The sequence below is a fragment of the Eucalyptus grandis genome, chromosome 6 (assembly GCF_016545825.1).
Source record: "Eucalyptus grandis isolate ANBG69807.140 chromosome 6, ASM1654582v1, whole genome shotgun sequence".
Taxonomy (NCBI): Eukaryota; Viridiplantae; Streptophyta; class Magnoliopsida; order Myrtales; family Myrtaceae; genus Eucalyptus; species Eucalyptus grandis.
Window position 1 is genome coordinate 15,486,917 of NC_052617.1, and position 24,913 is coordinate 15,511,829.

Sequence of the window (24,913 nt, forward strand, 5' to 3'; positions counted from 1 at the left end):
AATTGATGCTCAAAACCATTTTATTCACAAGAGTTTATGAAATTTTGATTTTTGAATTTTTCTCCATGATCCATTTTGGTGCAAGAATTGAATATCATTTTTCATTTGAATTCTTTTTACAAATTTTGAAAAGTGAGAAACTAATTCATGCTTGTATGCAAGAAAGAAAACCCACATGTACCTTATATAATAATCAACTATTATTGTTTGTGTTTTTGTTGGTCCAAAGATGTCCATATGGAGAAGCTGCAAGGCACGATTATTAGTTACATAATTAATGGGTTTGAAGGAGTTTCTTACCTGTTTACCAAGGGCACCCACTAAGCAAACTTCAGATCTTTCAAACATTAGATCTGGTAATCCTTGTACTAGTCTCTTCGAAAAAAGTTCCAAAATTTGCATTGTAGTGATGTGTCCAAGCTTCCTATGCCGAAGACCTTTTTCATTTTCAATTGATACAAGACATTAAATGTCATCGGTTTTTATATCCAGTAAGTATATATTTCCATGTTTCCTTCCCGTGAAAGACTGCTTCTGATGTTGATCAAATTATAATTGAGTCCTTTGACAAGGATACATCTCTTCTGGTCAGGTTTCCGATCTCAATTGTTCCTTTACCAATAATCTTTCCTTTGTTGTTCCCTTCAAAAGATATGCTTCCATCATTAAAATTTGTAAGTTTAATGAACTTACTTGGGTCACTGATCATGTGTCTCGAGCATCTGCTATTTGATTACCACTTGTATTTCTTCTTCTTTGGTATCTCAATTTCTTCATCAGAATCATAATTTGTCATCAGACAAGTGTTAGCATAATCTTTGTCGCTTTCCTCACACTCAATGTCACTCCATGTTTCGGCCTTCAGCACTTTCTTTGTTTTCTCATACTTGTTCTTTCTTTCTTCAGAAGGGGACAATTAGGTTTGATGCGTCCTTGCTTTTTGCACTTGAAACAGACCACATTTTTGTTTTCATCTCTTCCAATGAAGTTTCTTTTTGCTTAGATGATCTGAATGGTTTTTTTTTCTTTGAATTTCTTTCCTTTTTAGGCCATCTTTTGAAGCTTCTTCATGATGAGTGCAATTTCCTCATCATCTTCTTCGTCATCTTCTAAATCTGAATCATCAGAGTCAAGATTAAATTTTAAAGCTATTACTTTCTTACCTCTAGTGTTTTCATTGGTCAAACGTTCTTCTTCATAAGATTGGAGAGTTCCCATGAGTTCATCCACAGAGAGATGATATCCTTTGACTTTCTTGAATGGACGTCTTAATGTTGTTCCATTCTTTTGATAGTCCTCAAAGTATCTTGTTCACATTCATAGGATTTGATATAGGTTGCCCTTGATACGCTAGCCCATTGATAATGTCAGTAAATCTGCATAAGATGTCAATTACAGTTTCTTCAGGTTTCATCTTGAAGGCTTCATATTGCTGGCTCAATCGGTTCCTTCATACGTCACATGCAACCTGTCCCAAATTTCTTTAGCAAATTCACATGAGGATATGTGATTATATTCTGAAGGAGATAATGCACAATATAAGAATAAACTGCTTTAGCATATAAAACTTCTCTTTTGGTTATTTCTACCTCAAACATAGCTTCGACTTCAAGCTTTTTGCTATCCATATCCTTTGAGGAAAAGGCCAGAGGTCTTACACCTTTCAGAACTGCGTCTCACTCTAAGGAATCCTTGGATCTGATGAATACTTTTATCTTGTTCTTCTTGATGTTGTAGTCCTTTCCGTTAAAGTACGAAGACCTTGTGTAACTCTGTCCTTCCATAAGTCCTGATGCAATATTGCTAGCCATAGAAAGATCGTTAACTTAGAAGTAATTGAATCACTTCAATAAAGAATAACCATGCTCTAATACCAATTGTTATAGCTAGATTTATCACATAAATGGGGTGAATAGGAGATATTGCAGAAATTAAAAGAAATTAAAGTAATATTATGAAGATATAGCTTCTAGTGACAGAGAGTGTGGTGGTCAAATCTTAGCGACGTGCATTTCTATCACAATTAAAATAAACATAGTAAATGATAGAGAATTACACACAAAAGATTATAAAGATTCGACTTTTGCAAGCTTACGTCTACTCTCCCACATTATAAACCTATTGGCCAGATTCCACTATTAAAAACCAATCGGAGGTTATAAGATCTGAGCAATGAACACTAAAGCTAGTGTGGATAACTCCTCACAAATTCTCGACCTCTAAATGATTACACAATGTTGCTCATAGAGACAAATGTATTTGATTGGAAAACATTCTTTCAGACTTTGAAATTATAAGCTTCGATTCTCTCGTGTTATGTTTATCCTTTCAACTTCGAGACCTCTTTTTATACTATTCCCCATACAAGCTGATCGTTGGACATATCTTCAGGAGGATTATCCAGCCAATCTACCACTTAGTCTAAATCTTGCTTAGAAGATCTACTTCCAGGTTGCTAAGGATGAAGCTTACATAGATTTTGATTTCCATACAGTAATTTGGGTTTCCATAGTTTAGTGCTTCAACTTGGAAAAAATGCTTTGCCTCATGCACAACATTCAAGGAAATCCAAATCTTCAAGAGATATATTGGAAAATTTCCTTTGGAACTCCTTATATGTAAGGCAAGAAATCCAACCAATCGTCACTAGTTGTTGCATGAGTATATTATCTCCTTTCTAGCCATTTGACAGAACATATAAGGAAATAAATAATTAAGCCACAACTTTGATTCTGATTGACACCATCTGATCATATCCCATCAGACTTTCCATCTAAAAAATACTTATCATCATAATCAAAATTTTTTACTATGGATAAGTTTTGTTAAACTTCAAAATTACTTTAGGGAATGTTTTCTTAACACCTTACACATGATGTAAACATGGACACAAGGTTTTGTGTGATTCTCATGTGAGATACTCTCGGAGATCCAACCTTCGGGCCTATTTTGTTCGGGAAAAAGTTTTAATTTTCGAATACGTTTGTTTCAGAAAAAATTTCATAATAAGGGAAAAAGATTTCCATGAAAATCATTTTTGAAAAAAAAAATGTTTTCCCCTTTTTAGATTAAGAAATTCATTTTCCTCATATTATGTATGAATATTTTTCTTTCACCGCAAATGATTTTCAAGCAAACGCATGAAAGTCCCAAAAATTAATTTACGGGAATTTCTTTTACTCAAATAAACACATTATGTATGAATAATTTTCTTTCACCACGAATGATTTTCAAGTAAACGCATGAAAGTCCCAAAAATTAATTTACAGGAATTTATTTTTACTCAAATAAACACATTATTCATTTCGTTGATATTCAAAATAAAATATATTTTCAATTTTGTTGTAAAATGAGATTAATCGGTTGAAGAATTATTTTTTTTTCTTGATCGGATTGTTGATGAACTATTAATTTAACAAAGAAGGAAATCTATCATTTTTTTTTTTTTACAAAATAAGTTCATTTTTCAATGGATTCATAAGAAGTTCCTTCTTTAATTAATCATCTTTCATTTTATATTTTTATTAAGCTACTATGTAATTAATTCAATTTACTTTGTTATTGCTTAATACAATATGAAACTAAATATCTACTACTATTATCAAATGTATTCAATAGTTTTCGATTTGTTTTTCTTGAAAACATGTTTAATTTGGAAGACTAAAAAATTCAATAAGAATGGGAATTTTGAAAACATGTTTGGCATGTCTTTGAAATCTTTCCTTTTATATGCTTTTTTAATCAGTATACTCCATCTTTTTAACATCTATAAAGACACTAATGCTGGTAAAACATCATTAGTTCAGTAAACACAGTATTTTACCTTGATCGAATTGTTGATAAACCACTAATTCCTTGTGAAGCAGAAAAACTACCAAATTGTTGTGGTGGTGATTGTGATGAACCTCTTCATCCAAATTGGGCTCTTGTATCAACTAAAAGTTTCGGGTGGTTGGTCTGCAAACCCTTTTACGAAGTTGCTGAAGATGTCGATTGAAGCCTAACATCTTTGCCTTCCTCTCATTAGGAGGCAAAGAAGATGGTGAAAGAGTTGGGGCTTGGATGTGAGAAAATCGACTCTTGTCTGAGTGGTTGCACTTGATACGTAAATGAAAAGAGATATTGGGAGTTTTGTCCACTTTGTGGTTCTTTGTGAGGAGATGAAACAGGATAATGTCGACGACACATTTGATGAGGAAAGCGTCCGATCAAAGCAGGGAAAACCCGCGAAGGTGTTGAGAAATTTTCCTTTGATGAAGGCCGCACGAAGGATGGAATGTTAAGACATCTGACTGATAACAATGACTTGCAAAGCATTCAATTAATGATATCCAGAATATGCGGCAGAACCGCCAAACAACACCAGATTAGGTTTAATTAAGCGATGGCTTCAATGCATTCAGAACCATGAGTTCTACTTGTAGCGCACAACCAGTCGTCGTGAATCGCGATTAATTACAACACTGAACTGTGGCTTTGCATGAAACAATCTTCAATCATTCTGTCACGGTCCATCTTGGCGGAAAATTACCAAAGCGATTGTAAATCTATTGCAATTTTTCCAATTAAGTCCTAAATTTTTCTTTTTTGCCAATTCAGTCCTTAATTTTTTGTAGTTGTATCAATTCAATCCATCCGACTAAATTTGGTTAGCCAACACTCACATGATTGCTGATTAGCACCGTTTGACCAATACTAATGTGACAATTTTTAAATATATATATATATATATATATATATATATATATGTATATATATTTTGAATTTTTTTCTTTTTTTCTTTGTTTTTCTTTCTTCTTCTTATTCTAACCCTAAATTGGCCAAACCTAGCTGTCATGGGCGAGCTTGTCCTCGCCATGGCTAGGCGAGACATCGCCCTTGCCGGATATAGGTGAGGGCAAGCTCACCCATGATGGCGAGGCCTTGTCAATGCCTCGCCGACTTTAGCCTCTAGTTGGTCTGATGACAAGTCGGGAAGAAAGAAAAAATAAAAACAAAAGTTAATAAAATTTTTAAAAAATAAAATATTTTTAAAAGTTAACGAGTTTCGGATTGCGAGCAAGTCTTCTCTAGAAGATCAATGATTTTCCCGCTTCTGCTAGTTTATCTGGCCGGAGTACGAATGGACAAATTGCATGTCCTTCTTGTGCTGGTTTGACCGACTCAAAAAAATTTAAGTCATGGAAGAGAGTTCTCCTATCCCACTTCTGCTAATTTATTTGACCGGGGGTTGATGTGTCTGATGCCTCCAAAATAAAGTTTCAGATTGCGAGTCCAATATAATTGTGTTGGTTGACAAAATTAAAATAACCCTCAATGACTCAACATTAATCTGATTAAACATGCATTGAAGATGACGTTTGCTTAAGTCTCGTGCATGAATTCACCCGTGGAATCATTAGTATTTGGTCTAAGTCTAAACTTCTGTTTTAGATGTCGTGATTTTTCTGCTGTTGGTGTCTAGATTTATAACATGGAACGGAGATAAAAGAGGCCATCTTTGGCCAAAGCAAATCAAAGTACAAAACCCTCACGCTCCGGTTCCAAATTCGATCAAACTTAGAACATGCTCCATCGACGATTCCATGACTCACGCTGTGATTGGAAAATTTCAGCCTTTTTCAACGATGACTATGTAAACAGTTAAAAGTTTCTTCAAATATCTAGGTACGCACATAACTTGGCTTGTTTTTTCTAAAATAAATTTATAAGCACTTGAAAGTTTGATTTATTTTTCTATGTTGTTCAAATATTTGAGTTTAAAAATGATCGGACTTTTTAGAAGCCAAAACAAAGAAAGTCGTGCATGGACATATATTAATTGTTCTAGTATTAATTAATTGTTGTTATCTCTAGACCAGGTTAGAGAGCTTTTATAAGCAACTCAAGAAAGAGCATGTGTTAAACACTGTCGACATCAATAGAGACTTAGATACCCTAATGTACAAGCACCCATTAATAAATGGGATAGACTATGATGCCAAATCTTTCAATTTCCACGACCATGCAATTTAATTGTTGTCCTAAAAAATCCTAAGATAATATTATTTTGTATGTCTAAATTAGAATCCAAGCTCAACATATATGATACTTCTGTTTTGTAACTACTCTAATAGGACAACTCTTTCCATTGATTATATTTAACATATATGATACCACCACCAGCATGCAAATAATATTGGGTCAAGGGCCGAAGATTTGGACTTAATTGGTTTGTAGGCTCGAAGGGTATTTCATTGGCCTTCACATTATTGGGTCTCCACGGCCATACCCCCGAATAAGGTAATGAAGTTTCTAAGAATAATGGAATTTGGACTCCACCAACGATAAATTGTATAATAACCTAAATCTGAAATGTGGTCATAGCAAAATTGTCAATGCTGAATCACACTCAAACTCCCCACATTAAACAAGCCCATAACGCTCATGGACTTACTAACATATTCGATCCTCAAACTTAAAAAAGGTACAGTCGTGAACTCGAATCACAGGAAAGTGAATGCGAACTGAGTGAACTAAGGACGAACGTTATGATTTTTCTAAAAAAAGAACATCCAGGTGTTTCGGAAAAAAAAAAATCCTCAAACGAGGAAGTGACTTCGTTTAGGCATTGTCACAAACACATGGCGGTCAGCTCCGATGCATAGCACAGAGACAGGTTTACACAAGCTTGGTTCAAGCATTCCGTCGAGCAGGTGGTGGGCATGGAATGAGGAGAAGGTCGACATATCCAAAACGCAAGCTCAGACCAAAATCCGCAAGCAATGAACCAGTAAAACTCGACTTCAATGGGGACGACTCATTTGCGCTCAGTACAAACGTGAAAATCAGCAAGTCTCGGCCATCAACAAAGAACACGAATGAGCATCTAACGTAGGCTATTCATCGAGTAGGTGGCGTGCACAGTCTGAGTAACAAGCGAAAGCTCAAACGGGACCCAGACAAACCGCAAGGGACAAACCAGGGCCTAACAGCAACAAAGCATAACATGGTCGGTATCCGAACTCGCACGAACCAGACAACGGTAGCCCGGTCCGGCGAGCCCAAATCAGGGCACAAAAACAGAACGAGGAGGAAAAAAAAGGGGCCGTCGGTGGTGCTCCCTAACCGGCTCGGGGGCGGCGAATGAGGGCGAGCTCGATTGATCGGACAATGTCCGGTCGCCCCGCGCGCCTCCGAGCCAGAATCCTCGGGAACTCGACGAACCCGAAAGGAGAACAAACAAGATTCGAACCGAGACTTAACGTGGCTTCGGCTCGGGAAGGGGGTGACGTCGGTAGGTTGTCGGCCGGGTTTCGAGTGTGCCCGTCGCCGGAGGACACTCGCTCGTTCTCAGTTTCTCTCTCGATTTCTCACCACGGACCTTTTTTTTTCCTCGCTTTTCTCTCTTCTGTCCTGAACCCCTGCGAACTCCCCGGTCAGCGTCCAGAGGCCTCCCTTTATAGGCTCTCGACCTGGGGAAGAGTCCAATCGGCGGAGGCCCATTAGCCTCCGGTCTCTCGCTCGCCGGCCGGTCCTTGGGCTACACCGGCGGTCCCTTCTCCTCCCCCCTGCTCTGGCGCCGATCTGTGCTCTGCTTTGGACAGATCTGCAGCATTGTCACTTTGCCGCCTGCTCTTCTCTTTTAGCCGGCGGTCCCTTCCGGCGTCGCCAGTCCCTCGCACGGACGGCGGTCCCTCGCGTGCTCTGTCTCCCGCGGGTGAGCGGGGGAGAAGGAGGAGGGAGTAAGGAGGGGCCTGGGCCGGGGAAAAGAATAAAGAGGATGGACCCGGCCCGGGCTGCAAGGAAGAAGAAGAGAGGGGGAGTAGGCCGGCCTGGCCCGGCTTCCTTTCTTTATCAAATTCTTTTTAAATTTTTAAGTGTTTAATTAATAATTTAAAAAATTTTTTTTTATAAAATTAGTAAATTTAGCACTACTAATGCAAATGATCTTAATGCCTACCTGCCGTGTAATTTAATGAAAATTTCTCTGTTTATAAGTTACAATTTAATTTCTAATTTTCTATGCAACTTAAATTTAAGTCAACGACTAAAATTTAAGTATCAACAGAAATTAGAGCAATAGAAAAGACTATTGTCATTGAAGAACGATATGAAAAGAGGGAAAAAGAAATTAAAAGACTTTTATTGGATAAACTGGCAAAATGAAAAAGGTTATTATGCAAGAAGAGTTGGACAAAAGCTTAACAACTCCATTCTAGGTGAATATCCCTACAATTGAGACAATTGAGGAAGACTTGGGGTCGTCTCTCTCTCACTTTCACACATCACTCTCTCACTCTCACATCAAGATGTACATGAGCTTGTAGTCCAAGAAAGTTATTGTGCAAGAAAAGTCGAACCACAGCTCACTCAATTCCGGATGAATATAAATACATAGAAGACTTGGACAAAAGCTTAACAATTCCATTCTAGATGAATATCCGTACATTCGAGGAAGACTTGGGGTCGTCTCTCTCTCACTTTTAGACATCACTCTCTCACTCTCACATGCAAACATACAAGAGAAAATAATCGTTGTCCATTCTCCCTCTCTCATGAAGACCACTCTCTCTCTCTTTCTTGAAGGAAAATTTGTAGTCCAAGAAAGTTATTGTGCAAGAAAAGTCAAACCAAAGCTCACTCAATTCCGGATGAATATAAATACATAGAAGACTTGGACAAAAGCTTAACAATTCCATTCTAGATGAATATCCATACATTCGAGGAAGACTTGGGGTCGTCTCTCTCACTATCAGACATCACTCTCTCACTCTCACATGCAAACATACAAGAGCAAAGAATCTTTGTCCGTTCTCCCTCTCTCGTGAAGACCACTCTCTCTCTCTCTCTCTCTCTCTCTCTCTCTCTCTCTCTCTCTCTCTCTCTCTCTCTCTCTCTCTGCATCAAGCTTGAGAGTGAAATGATGATGATTCTCTTCTCGGCTCGATATCTCTTCTCTGTGCTTGTCATTCTCAATTGAATTTTGGCAATTTCTCTTCTCAGCTCACTCTCACATTCATACTCCCTATAGTTTCATTAGGGTCAAACAAGTACTTCCACTACAATTGAATCTTTTCAATTTCTGTTAAATTAAAAAGTTTTCAAGACCATGTCTTGACCCGAATATCCGTATACTTTCGATTGAGGTATAGCTTTTTTTCACATTCATATAGTTGAGTCCTTAAGTTAGATTTTTTTTTTTGCTTTAAGTAAGCCAATCATTAGCAAAAACAATTATTATTAGTCCTTGTTAAATCTGATTGTCACCTGAGTTGCATAATCAAGAACATTGAAGGACGAGTCTACCATTTCATGTAATGATACCCACAAATAATTTGTGCTGATAAAACTCATTAAGAGCTGGCAATTTTAAAGCGGTGTTGGTAATTTTTTTGGCAACTGGTTAACCATTAGTATTACTAACTTTTATTTAAAATCGGTAAAGAAATCATGTTTGATATGTATTTGAGTCATTCGATTATTTTATCCATTTATAATACCACCCGTAAACGAAGATGAAAAACTAGTAGGTGCTTATCAGCTGCATTTGTCTCGTAATAATCAAGGGACATAATATACTTCTTCCTGTTTTAGTATTTAGAGCATACTTTGCAGCTGATTAGTTCCTGAAGCTTGAGAGGGAAATATTTTCACTTTTCATTTCTATTTCTAGTCACGCCTTTTGAAGGAGAGAGGAAATTTGATAGATCTAGTTGATAGGAGGCTCAATTCTCACTTTGACAAAGAGGAGGCGCTGGTATTGATAAAGGTAGCTCTGATGTGTACTAATGCGACTGCCGCTGACGTCATCTGTGGTTAGCATGCTTGAAGGCAAGGTTGTTGTTCCAGTGCTGGACTCTGAGGGCGTTATCATGACTGAGGAGAAAATTGAGGCCATGAGGAAGTATTCTAAAGGTGGCGAAGATCATTCAGTTGGTGAGAATATCACCAAGAGTATGTCCATTTGATGGGCCATGGATTGGAACCGCTTCGTCTGCATCTGCTAATGATCTCTATCCAATACTTCTAGATACTGATTACTGGCAGAAGAGAGAGTAAGAAATGGTTTGTTGTGTTCTAAGTATATTAGTTCTTCAATGTACTAGGGCTTTATTTGGTAATCCTTGCGACAGAACTCTTAAATTTTGCTTTGAAGTTTCTCTTTTGCTTACGTTTGAAACTGCATGTATAGATAATATAAAGAAAACAAGTGTTATGCAGTGCATTAACTGTGTATTGTGAACTAATTAGTGGGGAAAGCCTAAAGACAATGGCTTGTGGTTTGGTGTTTGTATTCGTGCTGTCTCTTTCCATATTGTTATCAAAGAGAGACTATGTTGCAAGTTTTTCCTCTTCACACGATAACGATGTAGATGGTGGCCACTGCAAGGGAGGGAATCTATTACGGAAGCTTGTCATTTGTTTGAATAGAGAGATGTGCGAAGTGGCACGTTCTTGCTCTGGACGTGTTTTGTTCAGGAGCTCAACCTGTTATATGTTGCTACTCAAGAATTTCTCTTAGCAAATGCGAATGTTTTCTGTGTTTAGTGTGGATGATGGTCGGCCAATTTCATCTTTCCCATCTTTGAGAAATGATGGAAGAGAAACTTGTATTTCTACCCGCAAAAAATTATCTAGAGAAACTTGCTTGTCCAATCACTGTTCCTTGCAAATGCTGGATTACTACCTCATCAATAGACTACTTCCATTCTATCCATGGTTCTATATTATGAGTCAATGCCCAAAACGATCTTAGGTTAATGTCAAAAGAATCAAACAAGTTGAAACCGAAACCGAAAGCTTAATGGGTTCATCTGCTCCGCCTAAGATCTAAGAGGTGGGTGCCGAGTGAAGGGAATAGTGTTAAAAAAAGTCATAAATCTTTTGCATTTGTGCCAATTTAGTCATAAACCTTTTTTTGTGCCAATTTAGTCTTAAATCTTTTTACTTGATGCCAATTCGGTCCCTTCCTGTGTCGCTAGTCCCTCGCACGAACGGCGGTCCCTCGCGTGCTCTGTCTCCCACGGGTGAGCAGGGGAGAAGGAGGAGGGAGTAAGGAGGGACCTAGGCCGGGAAAAAAATAAAGAGAATGGGCCCGGCCCGGGCTGCAAGTAAGGAGAAGAGAGGGGAGTAGGTTGGCTTGGCCCGGCTTCCTTTCTATATCAAATTCTTTTTAAATTTTTAAGTTTTTAATTAATAATTAAAAAAATTTCTTTTATAAAAATTAGTAAAATTTAGCACTATTAATGCAAATGATCTTAATGCCTACCTGCCGTGTAATTTAATGAAAATTTCTTTGTTTATAGGTTAAAAATTAATCCTTAATTTTCTATGCAACTTAAATTTAAGTCAACGGCTAAAATTAAGTGTCAACAGAAATTAGAGAAATGGAAAAGACTATTGTCATTGAAGAACAATATGAGAAGAGGGAAAAAGAAATTAAAAGACTTTTATTGGATAAATTGGCAATATGAAAAAGGTTATTACGCAAGACAGCTACATTCTAGATGAATATCCCTACAATTAAGACAAACGGGGATGACTTGGGGTCGTCTCTCTCTCACTTTCACACACCACTCTCTCACCCTCACATCAATATGTACAAGAGCAAAGAGTCTTTGTCCATTATTCCTCTTTCGTGAAGACTACTCTCTCCCACTCTCTCTTTCTCTTTCTCTCTTGAAGGAAAATTTGTAGTCAAAGAAAGTTATTGTGCAAGAAAAGTTGAACCAAAGCTCACTCAATTCCAGATGAATATAAATACATAGAAGACTTGGACAAAAGCTTAACAATTCCATTCTAGATGAATGTCCTTATATTCGAGGAAGATTTGGGGTTGTCTCTCTCTCACTTTCAGACATCACTCTCACTCTCACATGCAAACGTACAAGAGCAAAGAGTCTTTGTCCATTCTCCCTCTTTCGTGAAGACCACTCTCTCTCTCTCTCTCTCTCTCTCTCTCTCTCTCTCTCTCTTGAAGGAAAATTTGTAGTCCAAGAAAGTTAAAGTGCAAGAAAAGTCGAACCAAAGCTCACTCAATTCTGGATGAATAGAAATACATAGAAGACTTGGACAAAAGCTTAACAATTCCATTCTAGATGAATATCCATACAATCGAGGAAGACTTTGGGTCATCTCTCTCACTTTTAGACATCACTCTCTCACACTCACATGCAAACATACAAAAGCAAAGAGTCTTTGTCCGTTCTCCCTCTTTCATGAAGTTAAGACCACTCTCTCTCTCTCTCTCTCTCTCTCTCTCTCTCTCTCTCTCTCTCTCTCTCTCTCTCTCTCTCTCTCTCTCTCTATGCATCAAGCTTGAGATTGAAATGATGATGATTCTCTTCTCGGCTCGATATCTCTTCTTTGTGCTCGTCATTCTCAATTGAATTTTGGCAATTTCTCTTCTTGGCTCACTCTCACATTCATACTCCTTGCAGTTTCATTAGGGTCAAACAATTATTTCCACTACAATTGAATCTTTTCATTTTTTGTTAAATTAAAATGTTTTTAAGACCATGTCTTGACTCGAATATCCATATACTTTCAGTTTTTTTTTTGGTCGGTCCTACTCTATTCCTATTCTAACTCTCACTCTCAAACTTTTGCCCTGCCTCCTTGCAGGGCGTAGGAGTTGAAACCCACATATGAAATTACATCATCCCCACCCCAACCCCTTGACCTCCCCATTTCATGTTGGAAGGGTGGCCACTAGAGCAAACCCCAGTGGTTATATACTTTCGCCTGAGGTATAATTTTTTTTCACATTCATGTAGTCGAGTCCTTAAGTTAGATTTTGTTTTGCTTTAAACTAAGCCAGTCATTAGCAAAAACAATCATTATTATCCTCATTAAATCTAATTGTCACCTGAGTTGCAAAATCAAGAACATTGAAGGACGAGTTTACCGTTTCATGTAATGATACCCACAAATAATTTGTGCTGATAAAACTCAATAAGAACTGGCAATTTTAAAGTAGTGTTTGAAATTTTGTTGGCGACCGGTTAACCATTAGTACTACTAACTTTTATTTAAAATCGGTAAAGAAATCATGTTTGATATGTATTTGAGTCATTCGATTATTTTATCCATTTATAATACCCTGTAACGAAGATGGAAAACTAGCAGGTGCTTATCAGCTGCATTTGTCTCGTAATAATCAAGGGACACAATATACTTCTTCCTGTTTTAGTATTTAGAGCATTTAGAGCATATTTTGCAGCTGATTAGTACCTGAAGCTTGAGAGGGAAATATTTTCGCTTTTCATTTCTGTTTCTAGGCATACTTTTTGAAGGAGAGAGGAAATTTGATAGATCTAGTTGATAAAGGTAGCTCCGATGTGTACTAATGCGACTCAAGCACTCCGGCCGCTGACGTCATCTGTCGTTAGCATGCTTGAAGGCAAGGTTGCTACTCTAGTGCTGGACTCTGAGGGCGTTATCATGACTGAGGAGAAAACTGAGGCCATGAGGAAGCATTTTAAAGGTGACGAAGATCATTCAGTTGGTGAGAATATCACCAAGAGTATGTCCATTGATGGGCCATGGATTGGAACCGCTTCGTCTGCATCTGCTAATGAACTAGGGCTTTATTTGGTAATCCTTGCGACGGAACTCTTAAATTTTGCTTTGAAGTTTCTCTTTCGCTACGTTTGAAACTGAAGGTATAGATAATATAAAGAAAACCAGTGTTATGCAGTGCATTAAATGTGTATTGTGAACTAATTAGTGGGGAAAGCCTAAAGACAATGGCCTGTGGTTTGGTGTATGTATTTGCGCCGTCTCTTTCCATATTGTTATTCAAAGAGAAACGATGTTGCAAGTTTTTCCTCTTCACACAATAACGATGTGGATGGTGGCCACTGCAAGGGAGGGAATCTATTACGGAAGCTTTTAATTTGTTTGAATGGAGAGATGTGCGAAGTGGCACGTTCTTGCACTGGACGTGTTTTGTTCACGAGCTCAACCTGTTACTTGTTGCTACTCAAGAATTTCTCTTAGCAAATGCGAATTTTTTCTGTGTTTAGTGTGGATGATGGTCGGCCAATTTCATCTTTCCCATCTTTGAGAAATGATGGAAGAGAAACATGTATGTCTACCCACAAAAAAAAATTATCTAAAGAAACTTGCTTGTCCAATCGCCGTTTCTTGCAAATGGTAGATTACTACCTCATCAGCAGACTACTTCCATTCCATCGATGGTTCTATATTATGAGTCAATGCCCAAAATGATCTTAGGTTAATGTCAAAAGAATCAAACAAGTTGAAACCGAAACCGAAAGCTTAATGGGTTCATCTACTCCGCCTGAGATCTGAGAGGTGGGCATCGAGCAAAAGGAAAAGTGTTAAAAAAGTCATAAACATTTTAGATTTATACCAATTTAATCTTAAACCTTAATCTTTTTATTTGGTATCAATTCAGTCATTTCCGGCTAATTTTGGCTGAATTTTGTTGGCGGGACGCTAGTCAACCGATGTGGCACAATTGGCGTCAACTGGTGAGGCGAGTGGCCACGAGGGCGGCCTCGCGTGGGGCGGCAAGGCTTGCCCATGGCCGATGAGGCTCGGCTCTTGCCAGATCCGACAAGGGCGAGCCTCATCGCCCGCAAGAGGCTACCCTCACGACCACCGACAAGGCTCGCCAACCGTCACCTCAGGTCGGTCGCCGAGGTCTGGCGACTGACTGGAAGAAGGAGGAGGAGAAGGAAAAAATAAAAAATAAAAAATAAAAAATATATATTATTAAAAGTTGTACACGTCAACACTGATTGTGCCAAGTCAACCGAACGGCGTACAGTTAGCAAAATCCAATCAAATTAACCGGAAATGATTGAATTGGCACAAAGTAAAAAAGTTTAGGATTAAATTAACACCGAAAAAAGGGTTTATGAGTAAATTGGTATAAATGTAAAAAGTTTATGACTTTTTTAACACTTTTCCCGTTAAGTGAATATTGATCAAGTCGACACTTAACATCCCACGACGAAAATTGAAGTGTCCACATCAAAGGCGGGTGATTAGCCGCTGCTACAACAACTACAACCTAGCAAAGCAAAACAGCGAGATCTGCTGCAACTTCGTTAATCGTGATTCCTTAACCGGCGGACCTCCACCGAAATTGGAAACCAAATCCTGTCTCCTAAGTAACTAACCAAAAAAGAACAAAAAGAAGGGGTGCATTAAGTGGAATCCGACAAGCACCTGCATCTCGGTGGACCATTACCTCTAGTAGTTACTTTTCACTTTCTTATCGAATTAATAAATGAAATCTGACAGTTCAATGCCATGCCATTCCTTCCTTCTCTCTCTTAACTCTGTGTTAAAAATTCAGTAAAAATGGTTCGTTTTTGTGCAATGCAAAGCAATGAATTTTGGGAACTAAGTGAAGTCAATACCGCTATGGAGTTGGCATTGACCGTTGCCGTTGGATTTTAACTTTTGCAACTTGGGGGGTCAGAGAATGCAAGTCGGACCGCGTTCAATGAGCAGCCATCATTATAAGGTAAGATGACTTATTTTTCCATCTATCTATATTTCTTAAATCACTTAGGTTTAGGTTTGATTTATGACTATAGGTGCAATCGTTAGTGAAATTTTATTTAAATAGTGATATTTGGGAATTTTTTTTTTGTCAATTTTATAACTATCATCAGTTTAATAATTGCGTGTCACTATGAAAAAAAAATGAACTTATATTTTAGTTTAAGATAAAATTTGTGGCAAGCTATAGAGGTAATTTTTCCATGACTCATGAAAGGGTAGGTTTTCAAATGAATACTAACGACCGATATCACTAGAAAAGCATTAATGGTTTAGATATTTTTATAGGACATAGGAAGGTTTAGAGATTGGAAATGAGTTAATGTCAAGAAATTGGCAAAGCATGAAAATGATTTTTTTTCAAAATAAGTGGCGGATCTCATCTATTCACATTGTCTTTTAATCTATGTTCCTCTCATTAGATGATGGCATGTGCATTTAAAATCAAAATAAAGTTAGAAAATATCAAGATTAGAAACATGTAAATCAAATTGGAAAACAAAGTAATAGAGAAATTAAATACGTGTGGGTCATGGGTTTCTATGATTAGACTTAAGGGAGAAGTGGGTCTCAAAATTTAAGATTGGTCACATTAGATGCTTCGACTGATATTATTTATATGCTGAAAATTATATTATGCCTACCTAATATAATAATTTTCCCAAATTTGACACATTCACCGGTTAAATGAAGATCTTCAACCCAGCCCACACTTACTCTCATTAGTGTCCGAATCAACTTTCAACTGCATTAATGCATGTACCGATACGTTCACAATGCGATGTGTAAACACATTCATGGAAGCATCATGTAGATGTGAAAGATTGACATTTCTTGTGAACACAACGAAATGTCTGCGTGGAAAGTTTCCTATCACAAAAAGAAAAGAGGTACATAAAAAATTCAAAGAAGCTCATTAGTGTAAATTTCGCGTTCTAGAGTATGAACGCAAAAGCAAATTGCCAAATCATGGAGGTCAGGTTCTTATTATTGGTAGGAACGAATAATTGTCTCCGGAGACTCCTGTTGCCAATGCACATGTCACAATTCGTGATTCTCTAGTACCCATAAGCCCTTAGGAGAGAAGCTTGGCATTATCGAGTGAAGAGTGAGGACGCAGAAATGATGAACACAACTTGTTCGTGGGAATAGCGTCAAGATGGTTGGTGCTAAGAGTTCTAGAATAAAAAGATTATATTATTTAGGAGCTCTGAAGGTGGAGTTGGCCTCCCATGCACAAACTGGTCGGGAGCTGATGTTGCTCTCCTGATGAGGCCATAGCAAGCCGAAACCAATTGTTGAGCCTAAAGTGATCTGCTATCTCACTTGATGGACTCGACACTAGAGTGGAGATGGGCGTGATACGATCTCGTATAAAAGAGATACTCACTATTGTTTATTGGAACAACTATAGAAGGAAGGTTAGCTTGGCGAATTCCGCTTGCCAAGCGCCGCATGGGTTATTCAATAGCCAAGAAACTACCGACCCATGACAAATGGTATCAGAGCAAGGATCCCTCCAGTAGGTGGGCAATTCGGGGAAAAGCCTATGGTCTTCCCTATCTTGTGAGGGCGGCTAGAGAGGGCTCGGACAACATGTGACTCTCGTCTAGCTTATGTGATGGCAACGAGGGTATAGAAAGGAACCGAATTACTCGCTAAATGGGGCTAACGTTCCTAGATCAATGTGCAAATCTCAAGAAGAGGTCTGCGATCATGTTTCCACCAAGGGAGACCCTTTGTTGGCTTGTAGAGATCAGGAGAAGCTTAGTAGGTGAAAGAAGGTGCTACCACAGGGGTGCAGTTGGCTAGGGGTGCCACACTTGTCGGGGAGCACAAGTGATTGGAGATTCACGAATAACTTTGATCAAGGGAAGCAAGCAATAGAGTGAAGTGACTTGTTCTATTGGGCAAGCGTTGTCATCTATGTAAGTCCTAGGGAGTGGCATTGATGGTTAGGGAAATGCAGGGAAGCGATAGGACAGCCTGCAATGAAGGCATTGCAGAATTAAGTGGGGGAGTTTGTCACAATCCGTGATTCTCCCGTACCCGTTAACCCTTGGGAGTGAAGCTTGGGATTATCGACTAAAGAGTGAGGACGTAGAGATGATGAACACAACTGGCCTGTGAGAATAGCGTCAGGACGGTTGATGCTAGGAATTCTAGAATAGAATGATTACATTACTTAGGAGCTCTAAAAGTGGGGTTAGCCTCCCGTGCACAAACTGGTCAAGAGCTTATGCTGCTTTCCTGATGAGGTCATGGCAGGCTGAAACCAATTGTTGAGCCTAAAAAAATCTATTTTCTCACTTGATGGACTAGACGCCTGAGAGGAGCTGGGCGTGGTACGATCTTATATAAAAGAGTTACTTGACATATTGTTCACTGGAACAACTATAGAAAGAAGGTTGGCCTAGCAAATTTCGCTCGCTAGGCGCCACATGGGTTATTCCACGGCCAAGAAACTACCAACCCATGACACATGCATGCATGTTTCTTGTCGTAGAACTTTACCATCCGTCAATGATTGTCCCCTCGTTGCATGGTTGATCAGTTCTTGTTGAGTTCAAAACTCACCGTGTCAACAATAATAAAAGGTGTAATTAAAAGGTTTTCGACCCAAAAAAAAAAAAGTAATTAAAAGGTCAAACATCGAATCACCTTTAAACCAGCGATGTCATAGTGTAGTCTACTAATAACGCTTTAGGCGACTAAGCAAGTAAACTAACTATGTTCTACTGTGAAGGAGTTTTAATTTTTTTTTCAATCCAAGTTGAGAATTATAGTGACTAAAAATGTAACCTTTTGTACTATCACGCCCCGAACCTCGAGCACGCGCGCATCTCTCTGTGATCAATAAAATTGCGACATCCCAAAATGTGTCGCCGACCCATTCATTTTATTGCATATGCGGAAGCGAATAAACAAATCCCCAGTCAACACAAATATGGGATAGAAAAGCAAGATCACAATTTCACCAAAAACCATATTTTCATAAACAAACTAGTCTGTTTACAAAAAAAAAAAAAAAAATCTGTTTTCAAAAAGAAGCTGTCCTATGACCTACTAATCGGACACATTCACCGATCCTTCAAACTCCACCTCCACAATGCTATGCAGATTTGAAGGTTCTAGCATTGCAAATTGGTTCATTTACCTTGCGATAGATTAAAGCTGCCACAAACAATTTTGACGCTGCCAATAAGATTGGAGAAGGTGGTTTTGGTTACGTATACAAGGTATGCTGGAAAATCGGTGACCTAACTTGCCCCAATTCCCAATAGAAAAGAATTGTAGAAAGCAGCATTCAATGTATCTAAATCTTGACAGCATAAATCTTATGCCAAAGTTCAATTGCGGGGTCTTCGTCGACAGCACCACTATAGCAAAGGTGAAGCGCTTTCATCCAAATCAAAGCAAGGAAATCGTGAGTTTGTGATCGAGCTTGGGATGATTTCTACTCTTCAACATCCACATCTTGTAAAACTCTATGGATGCTACATTGAAGGAAATCAACTTTTGCTGGTTTACGAGTACATGAAAAATAACAGTCTTACTCGCGCTTTATTTGGTAATTTGATATCACATTGTGCTTCACTTGTCTTCGATTAATGACATGGCAAAGAAAGCAGTTTTGATGTTTTCGATACAATTGAAGGTCCTGAAGAATTTCAATTAAAGCTAGATTGGGGGACAAGACACAAGATATGTGTGGGTATTGCCAGGGGGTTGGCATATCTTCACGAAGAGTCAAGGCTAAAGATTGTGCATAGAGACATTAAAGCTACTAATATTTTACTGGATAAGGATCTCAACTCTAAAATATCATATTTTGGTTTAGCAAAACTTGATGAGGAGGACAACACACATATTAGCACCAAGATTGCTGGAACTTAGTAAGTTTCTTGTTTTATGTTCCGTTAACTTTATTAGGAGTAAGTGACAACATAAAAGAATGGAGTAGAAAAATCTTGTCTAATTTAAGAAAAGTGAATCGAATGGAACTCTGTGGCTGACTCACATCATCCCAAAGCATGGTGCTCAACGAATGGGGCTTAACCGCAAAGCTCCATGCCTCTCCCACCGCTCTTCATGTTAACTAAGGAAAAAATGTTAATTATATTACATACTCTACCATTAATATTAACTTATGTAATTGTTAATTTGGCTATAAGTTGATATTATAGGCAACAGACCTAATTCGCCTATGTTTACATTGATTATTGTATGAGGAAATTATTTTTTGGCATATAGAATTTGTATACATACAGAAAAATATATAATAAGCATGTTCAAATGTTTCAAAAGTTTGCGTTGACATGTGTAGAAAGTCAACCTGTTCATGAAAAGAATGTGATTGATCAGGGAAAACATAGAACTAACTCTAACAGCAATTGCTTAACGAAAAATAACTATAACATCAAACAATTTCATTATCTCAACAAACTTAGATGATCTAATACAGTTTCTGGAAAAATTTATCCGCCTACCTGAGATACTAATCAAAAGATTGATTGTATTCTACACACTTCATTTAATACATTAAGAATAGTCAAGAAAAACATTTCGGAAGGTAATCCAGTATGCCCTACCTAATATATTCTCTCCTGCAAAGAGCATATGAAAATATTATGATACAATTATGACGCGATACTTTTTAACAACCTATATTGACATGTAATTTAATTGTTTTTATTATGTTTTTCCAATGACAATCTAATTAATGTAAAACAATTTGATGAATAAGAACAACTACTATACGTTACGGATTTCGATGTAAATTATCTATATATATTCTTTTGCATGAAAAGTTCAATTTTTCGTGAATATATTTCACATGACATAAACATAGATGGTGCACTTTCAAGTGAATTACAAAAGAATAAAACCAAAATTACAAAGAAAGGCACATGAATCACAAGGGTTAGAAAGCTAGTGAGAAAATGTAAGGCTGTTTTTCTATTGCTACAGCAACGTCGACAACAACAATATTAAGAAGTTTTCTTGCCCCTGGGCTTGGCTTTAGGAATCCTCCTACTGCTGCTGCCTATGTATTCAGACCTTGTCTCAGCCAGTTTCCAACTCTTTTTTCAGTTAATGAGCCTCTTTTCCAAGTTATAAGGATGCACTTGTTTTCCAACTATGGAGCTATATGCCTCCTGAAAGTTATATAAAACCCACAAATGTCTTGTTTTTGTTTTTTTTTTTAATATTCTCAGCGGAATCCTACTGAAAAATTTCTAGAATGCACTTGTTTTTTCCTTGACTCTTGAGACCATTGTGTCATGATTAGGAATATCTCTATATTTTGTATTTTAGGAAGATAAGAGGGATGGTCTTTGGAAGAAAATATTAAGTGCAATTTAAGACATCTGCCATTTTGCAAACACCAGCTCTTTTCTTGTTATGCAGTGGATATATGGCACCAGAGTATGCAATGCATGGTTACCTCACTGAAAAAGCCGACGTCTATAGTTTTGGCATTGTTGCCTTAGAAGTTGTTAGTGGCCGGAGCAACACCAGTTACCAGAAGAAGGAGAAATGCTTTTATCTACTCGATTGGGTAATTAACTCTAGCATTAAAAAGTTTCTTATTATGATATTGAAATCTTTGCTTGTGCTGGTTGAGAGATGGATTAAGGAAGTGTGAACATAGTACAGAACTCCTCATATGCACTTTAATGGTTGCAAATGAGAGTTACAGTTACCAACTATTGAAACCTGTTTAACGAATTGTCATGCCGTTAATTGTCATGCCGTTAAGTGCAATTTGTCATTTAAAATTAATCCAATTATTCTTGTTACTGAATTTGAAAGGAGCAAGTAATCCTTGCAGTAGCCGGCCCATGGTGTTCACGCTCAAGATGAGCGACTTGGGATGGGGGTGGTCACGGATTAGTCTGGTTCTGAGAAACTGAAACTGGAATTTACCTAGTGACACATTGAAACTCGAAACAATGGGCTGCCTCCTGAAAGAAGGGATCATGTAGATTATTTTTTGGATTGAAGACAATTCTATTTATTGAAATTTGAGGTCCTTAAAATTTGGGTTGGTTTTGTTTTGGTCTTCATAGTTTTATGCGTGACATTCATACTCCCTGTAGTTTCATTAGCGCCAAACAAGTTGGTCGAGTACTTTGCAGTTTTGACAATTAGTATTGGATTTAAAAAGTTTTCAAGACCATGCTTGACCCAAATATTGATATACTTTCAATTTAGATTTGACTTCTTCACATCCATGTAATTGAGTCCAAAAATTAGATTTTATTGTGCTTTAAGTTAAGCCAATCACTAGCTAGAACAATGATTATTAGGGTGTAAACCATTGATGGACGATTCTCCTGTTTCTTGTAACGACAAACTGACAAATAATCCCTGCCTGTAATACTCAATAAGAGCTGGTAATTTTAAATCAGTGGTGGTAATTTTTTTGCAACCGGTGAATGTTAGTAAGTGATTAACAAGTGTTTAAGTTTACTAACTTTTAGTTAAAAATGGTAGAGAAATCATGTTTCATATGTATTGACTTGTTCGATTTTTTCCTTCCAAATATAAGTTACGAAGGAGGTAAAAAACTAGCAGGTGTTTATCAACTGCATTTGTCATGAAATTTTTCCTGTTTTAGTATTCTGAGCATATTCTACAACTGATCAGTACCTGTAGCTTGAGGGAAATATCTTCCTTTCCATTTCTGTTTCTAGGCACGAGTTTTGAAGAAGAGAGGAAATTTGATGGATCTAGTTGATCAGAGGCTGGGTTCTCATTTTGACGAAAAGGAGGTGCTGGCAATGATAAATGTAGCTCTGCTGTGTACTAATGCGACTCCAGCACTCAGGCCGCCAATGTCATCTGTGATTAGCATGCTTGAAGGCAAGGTTGTTGTTCCACTGCTGGACTCTGAGGACACTATCATAACGGAGGAGACAATTGAGGCCATGAGGAAGCATTTCAAAGGTGACGAAGATCAGGCAATTGATGAGAATATCACCAAGAGCATGCTCACTGATGGGCCGTGGACTGGAACCGCTTCATCTACATCTGCTAAAGATCTCTATCCGATAAATCCGGATACTGATTACTGGCAGAATAGAAAATAAGAAATGGTTTGCTATGTTTTGAGTTAATTTTGTTTTGAAAGACCTAGGGCTTTATTTGGTAATCCATCAAAAGGAACTCTTAAATTCCGCTTCTAAGTTTCTCTTTTGTTCACATTTGAAACTAAAGGTATAGATGCTATAAAGAATACGATGACTATTATGCGGTGTAGTAATTGTGTATTGTAAACAACTTATTGGGGAAAGCCAAAAGACGATGGCTTGTTGTTTGATGGTTGTATTCGTGCCGTTTCTTTCGATATTGTTAATCACTTCCTCACGCAAGTATGATGTGGATGATTGCCACTGCAAGGGTGGGAATATATTATGGAAGCTTTTCATTTTTTGAATTTCGAGATGTGCGGAGTGGCAGATTCTTGCTCTGGATGTGTTTTAGTCCCCGAGCTAGGCCTGTTATACATTGCTCCTCAAGAATTATTTTAAGGAAGTGCCAAATTTTCTCTCTTTAGTGTGGATGATGCTCCGCCAACTTCATCTATTCCATATGTGAGAAATGATAATATAGAATACTACATCCACAAAAAAATTATCTATAAAAACTTGCATGTCTAGTCACTGTTTCTTATAGATGGTAGATTCCTGCCTCATCAGCACGATACTTCATTTCTATTAATTGTCTCCGTAAGCCCTTGCTAGGGGACTTACCTTGGATTCTCAGTGACAGTTAAGTGCGTAGGTTCACCAAAGGAAGAGAGCTTTTGTTCATAGGAAAGCCTCTGCTTCCTGTCCACTTGATTTATAGAGATATCGAGTTCCATGGAGGGGTTCCTTTTTTTTTTGTATTATTTCATATCCCAAATTGGTCATTACAAGTTTTACCTTCTTGGTATTTTTACATTTAGGGAATCTCAATGTGTGGATTAAATCTCAGTTGAAATCTTTTTAAGGACATATACTCAGGTCACCAAAGTAGTCTTACATTAATGTCAAGAGAACTAAACGAGTTAGAAATCTCACTGGCGTCGTTTACTCCCCTTGAGATCTGAGGGGACTAGCTTGTCGTCCCTCGGCGAGTTGGTTGACCCCACCAATTCGAAGTGTCAACATCAAAGGCAGTGATTGGCTGCTGCTCCCTACAACTACAGCTCACAGCTCAGCCAAGCAAAGCCAAGCCATTAAAAAAAAAAAAAAAGAAGCATATCTGCGGCAACTTCCTAAATCCTATATAAATTCCTAGTCCCACCATCCACCGAAAATGGAAACCAAATCTTGTATTTTAAGTAGCTACCAGAAAAAGAATACAAATAAGGTACATTAATGGCGCGTTTGGTAACATTTCTGTTTAAAAATTATTCTAGGAAACAGAAATAGAAAAAAGTGTTTCTGTTTCAGGGAACTATTTTTGAATAAAAAAACGCGTTTGGTAAACTTGTTTCGGGAATAAAAAATGAACAGAAACACGTTTGGTAAATTTGTATAATTTTTTTATTTCTTTTAATTTTTTAATTTTTTAATTTTTTTTTTTCTATTTTCTTTCTTATTTTCTTATTTATTTTTCCTTTTTCTTTTTCTTTTTCTTCTTTTGGCCGATCGCCGGCCTCGGCCATGACCGGCGACCGGCCGACAAGGGCCGGCGGCCTCGCCCGGCCACGGTGAGGCTCGCCGGCTTCGCCTTGGCCGGGCGAGCTCGAGCTCGCCCGGCGACCGGCGAGGCTCGGCGTCGCCGAGCCACCGCCCGGCGAATCTAGGCGAGATCGAGCTCGCCCGCTCGGCGTGAGGTCGGCCTCGCCTCGCCAAGGGCCGGCGATGCTCGGCGAGGTCGCCGACCCTCGACGGCGGTCGCCGGCCATGGCCGAGGCCTGCGACCAGCCAAAAAAAAAAAAAGAAAAAAAAGAGAGAAGAAGAAAAGTGTTCTTAAATTTTGTTTCGAAACAAGAAATAACTTTTTGTTTTTTTTTTGTTGTTTCTATACTGAGATGTGTTTAAAACAAAAAAATAATTTTAACAAAAACGCACACAAACGCGTTTTTATTTCTTTTTTGTTCCCAGGAATAAAAAAACAAAAAAGTTGTTTAAAAACAGAAAAAAAGAAACAGTAACAAACGCAGCCTAAGTAGCCCAGAATCCAGCAATGCCCTTTATCTCAGTGGACCCATGACCCCTGGTTTTCTCTCAATTCCCCACCCACCTACGTTAAATGTAACCCAGAATCCAAAAACTCTCTCTCTCTCTCTCTCTCTCTCTCTCTCTCTCTCTGCGCGCAAAAAGAGCCTTTTGGGTTGCTACGTTGCAGTGAGAGCAAAATGGGTTGGGGTTGGTGGGTACAGAGGCAATGC

The 24,913-nt window shown here is 38.1% G+C and overlaps 1 protein-coding gene across 1 annotated transcript in view; it reads left to right on the forward strand.

The window, feature by feature from the left end:
• The window catches only part of LOC104448580 (probable leucine-rich repeat receptor-like serine/threonine-protein kinase At3g14840), a 40,108-nt gene extending 17,435 nt beyond the window's left edge, over positions 1 to 22,673 (forward strand). The window contains 3 exon segments of the mRNA XM_039315577.1: positions 19,181 to 19,418; positions 20,935 to 21,085; positions 22,224 to 22,673. Of these exon segments, the coding sequence (XP_039171511.1) occupies positions 19,181 to 19,418; positions 20,935 to 21,085; positions 22,224 to 22,619 (785 nt within the window). The 3' untranslated portion in view covers positions 22,620 to 22,673.
• Positions 22,674 to 24,913: the final 2,240 nt, after the last annotated feature.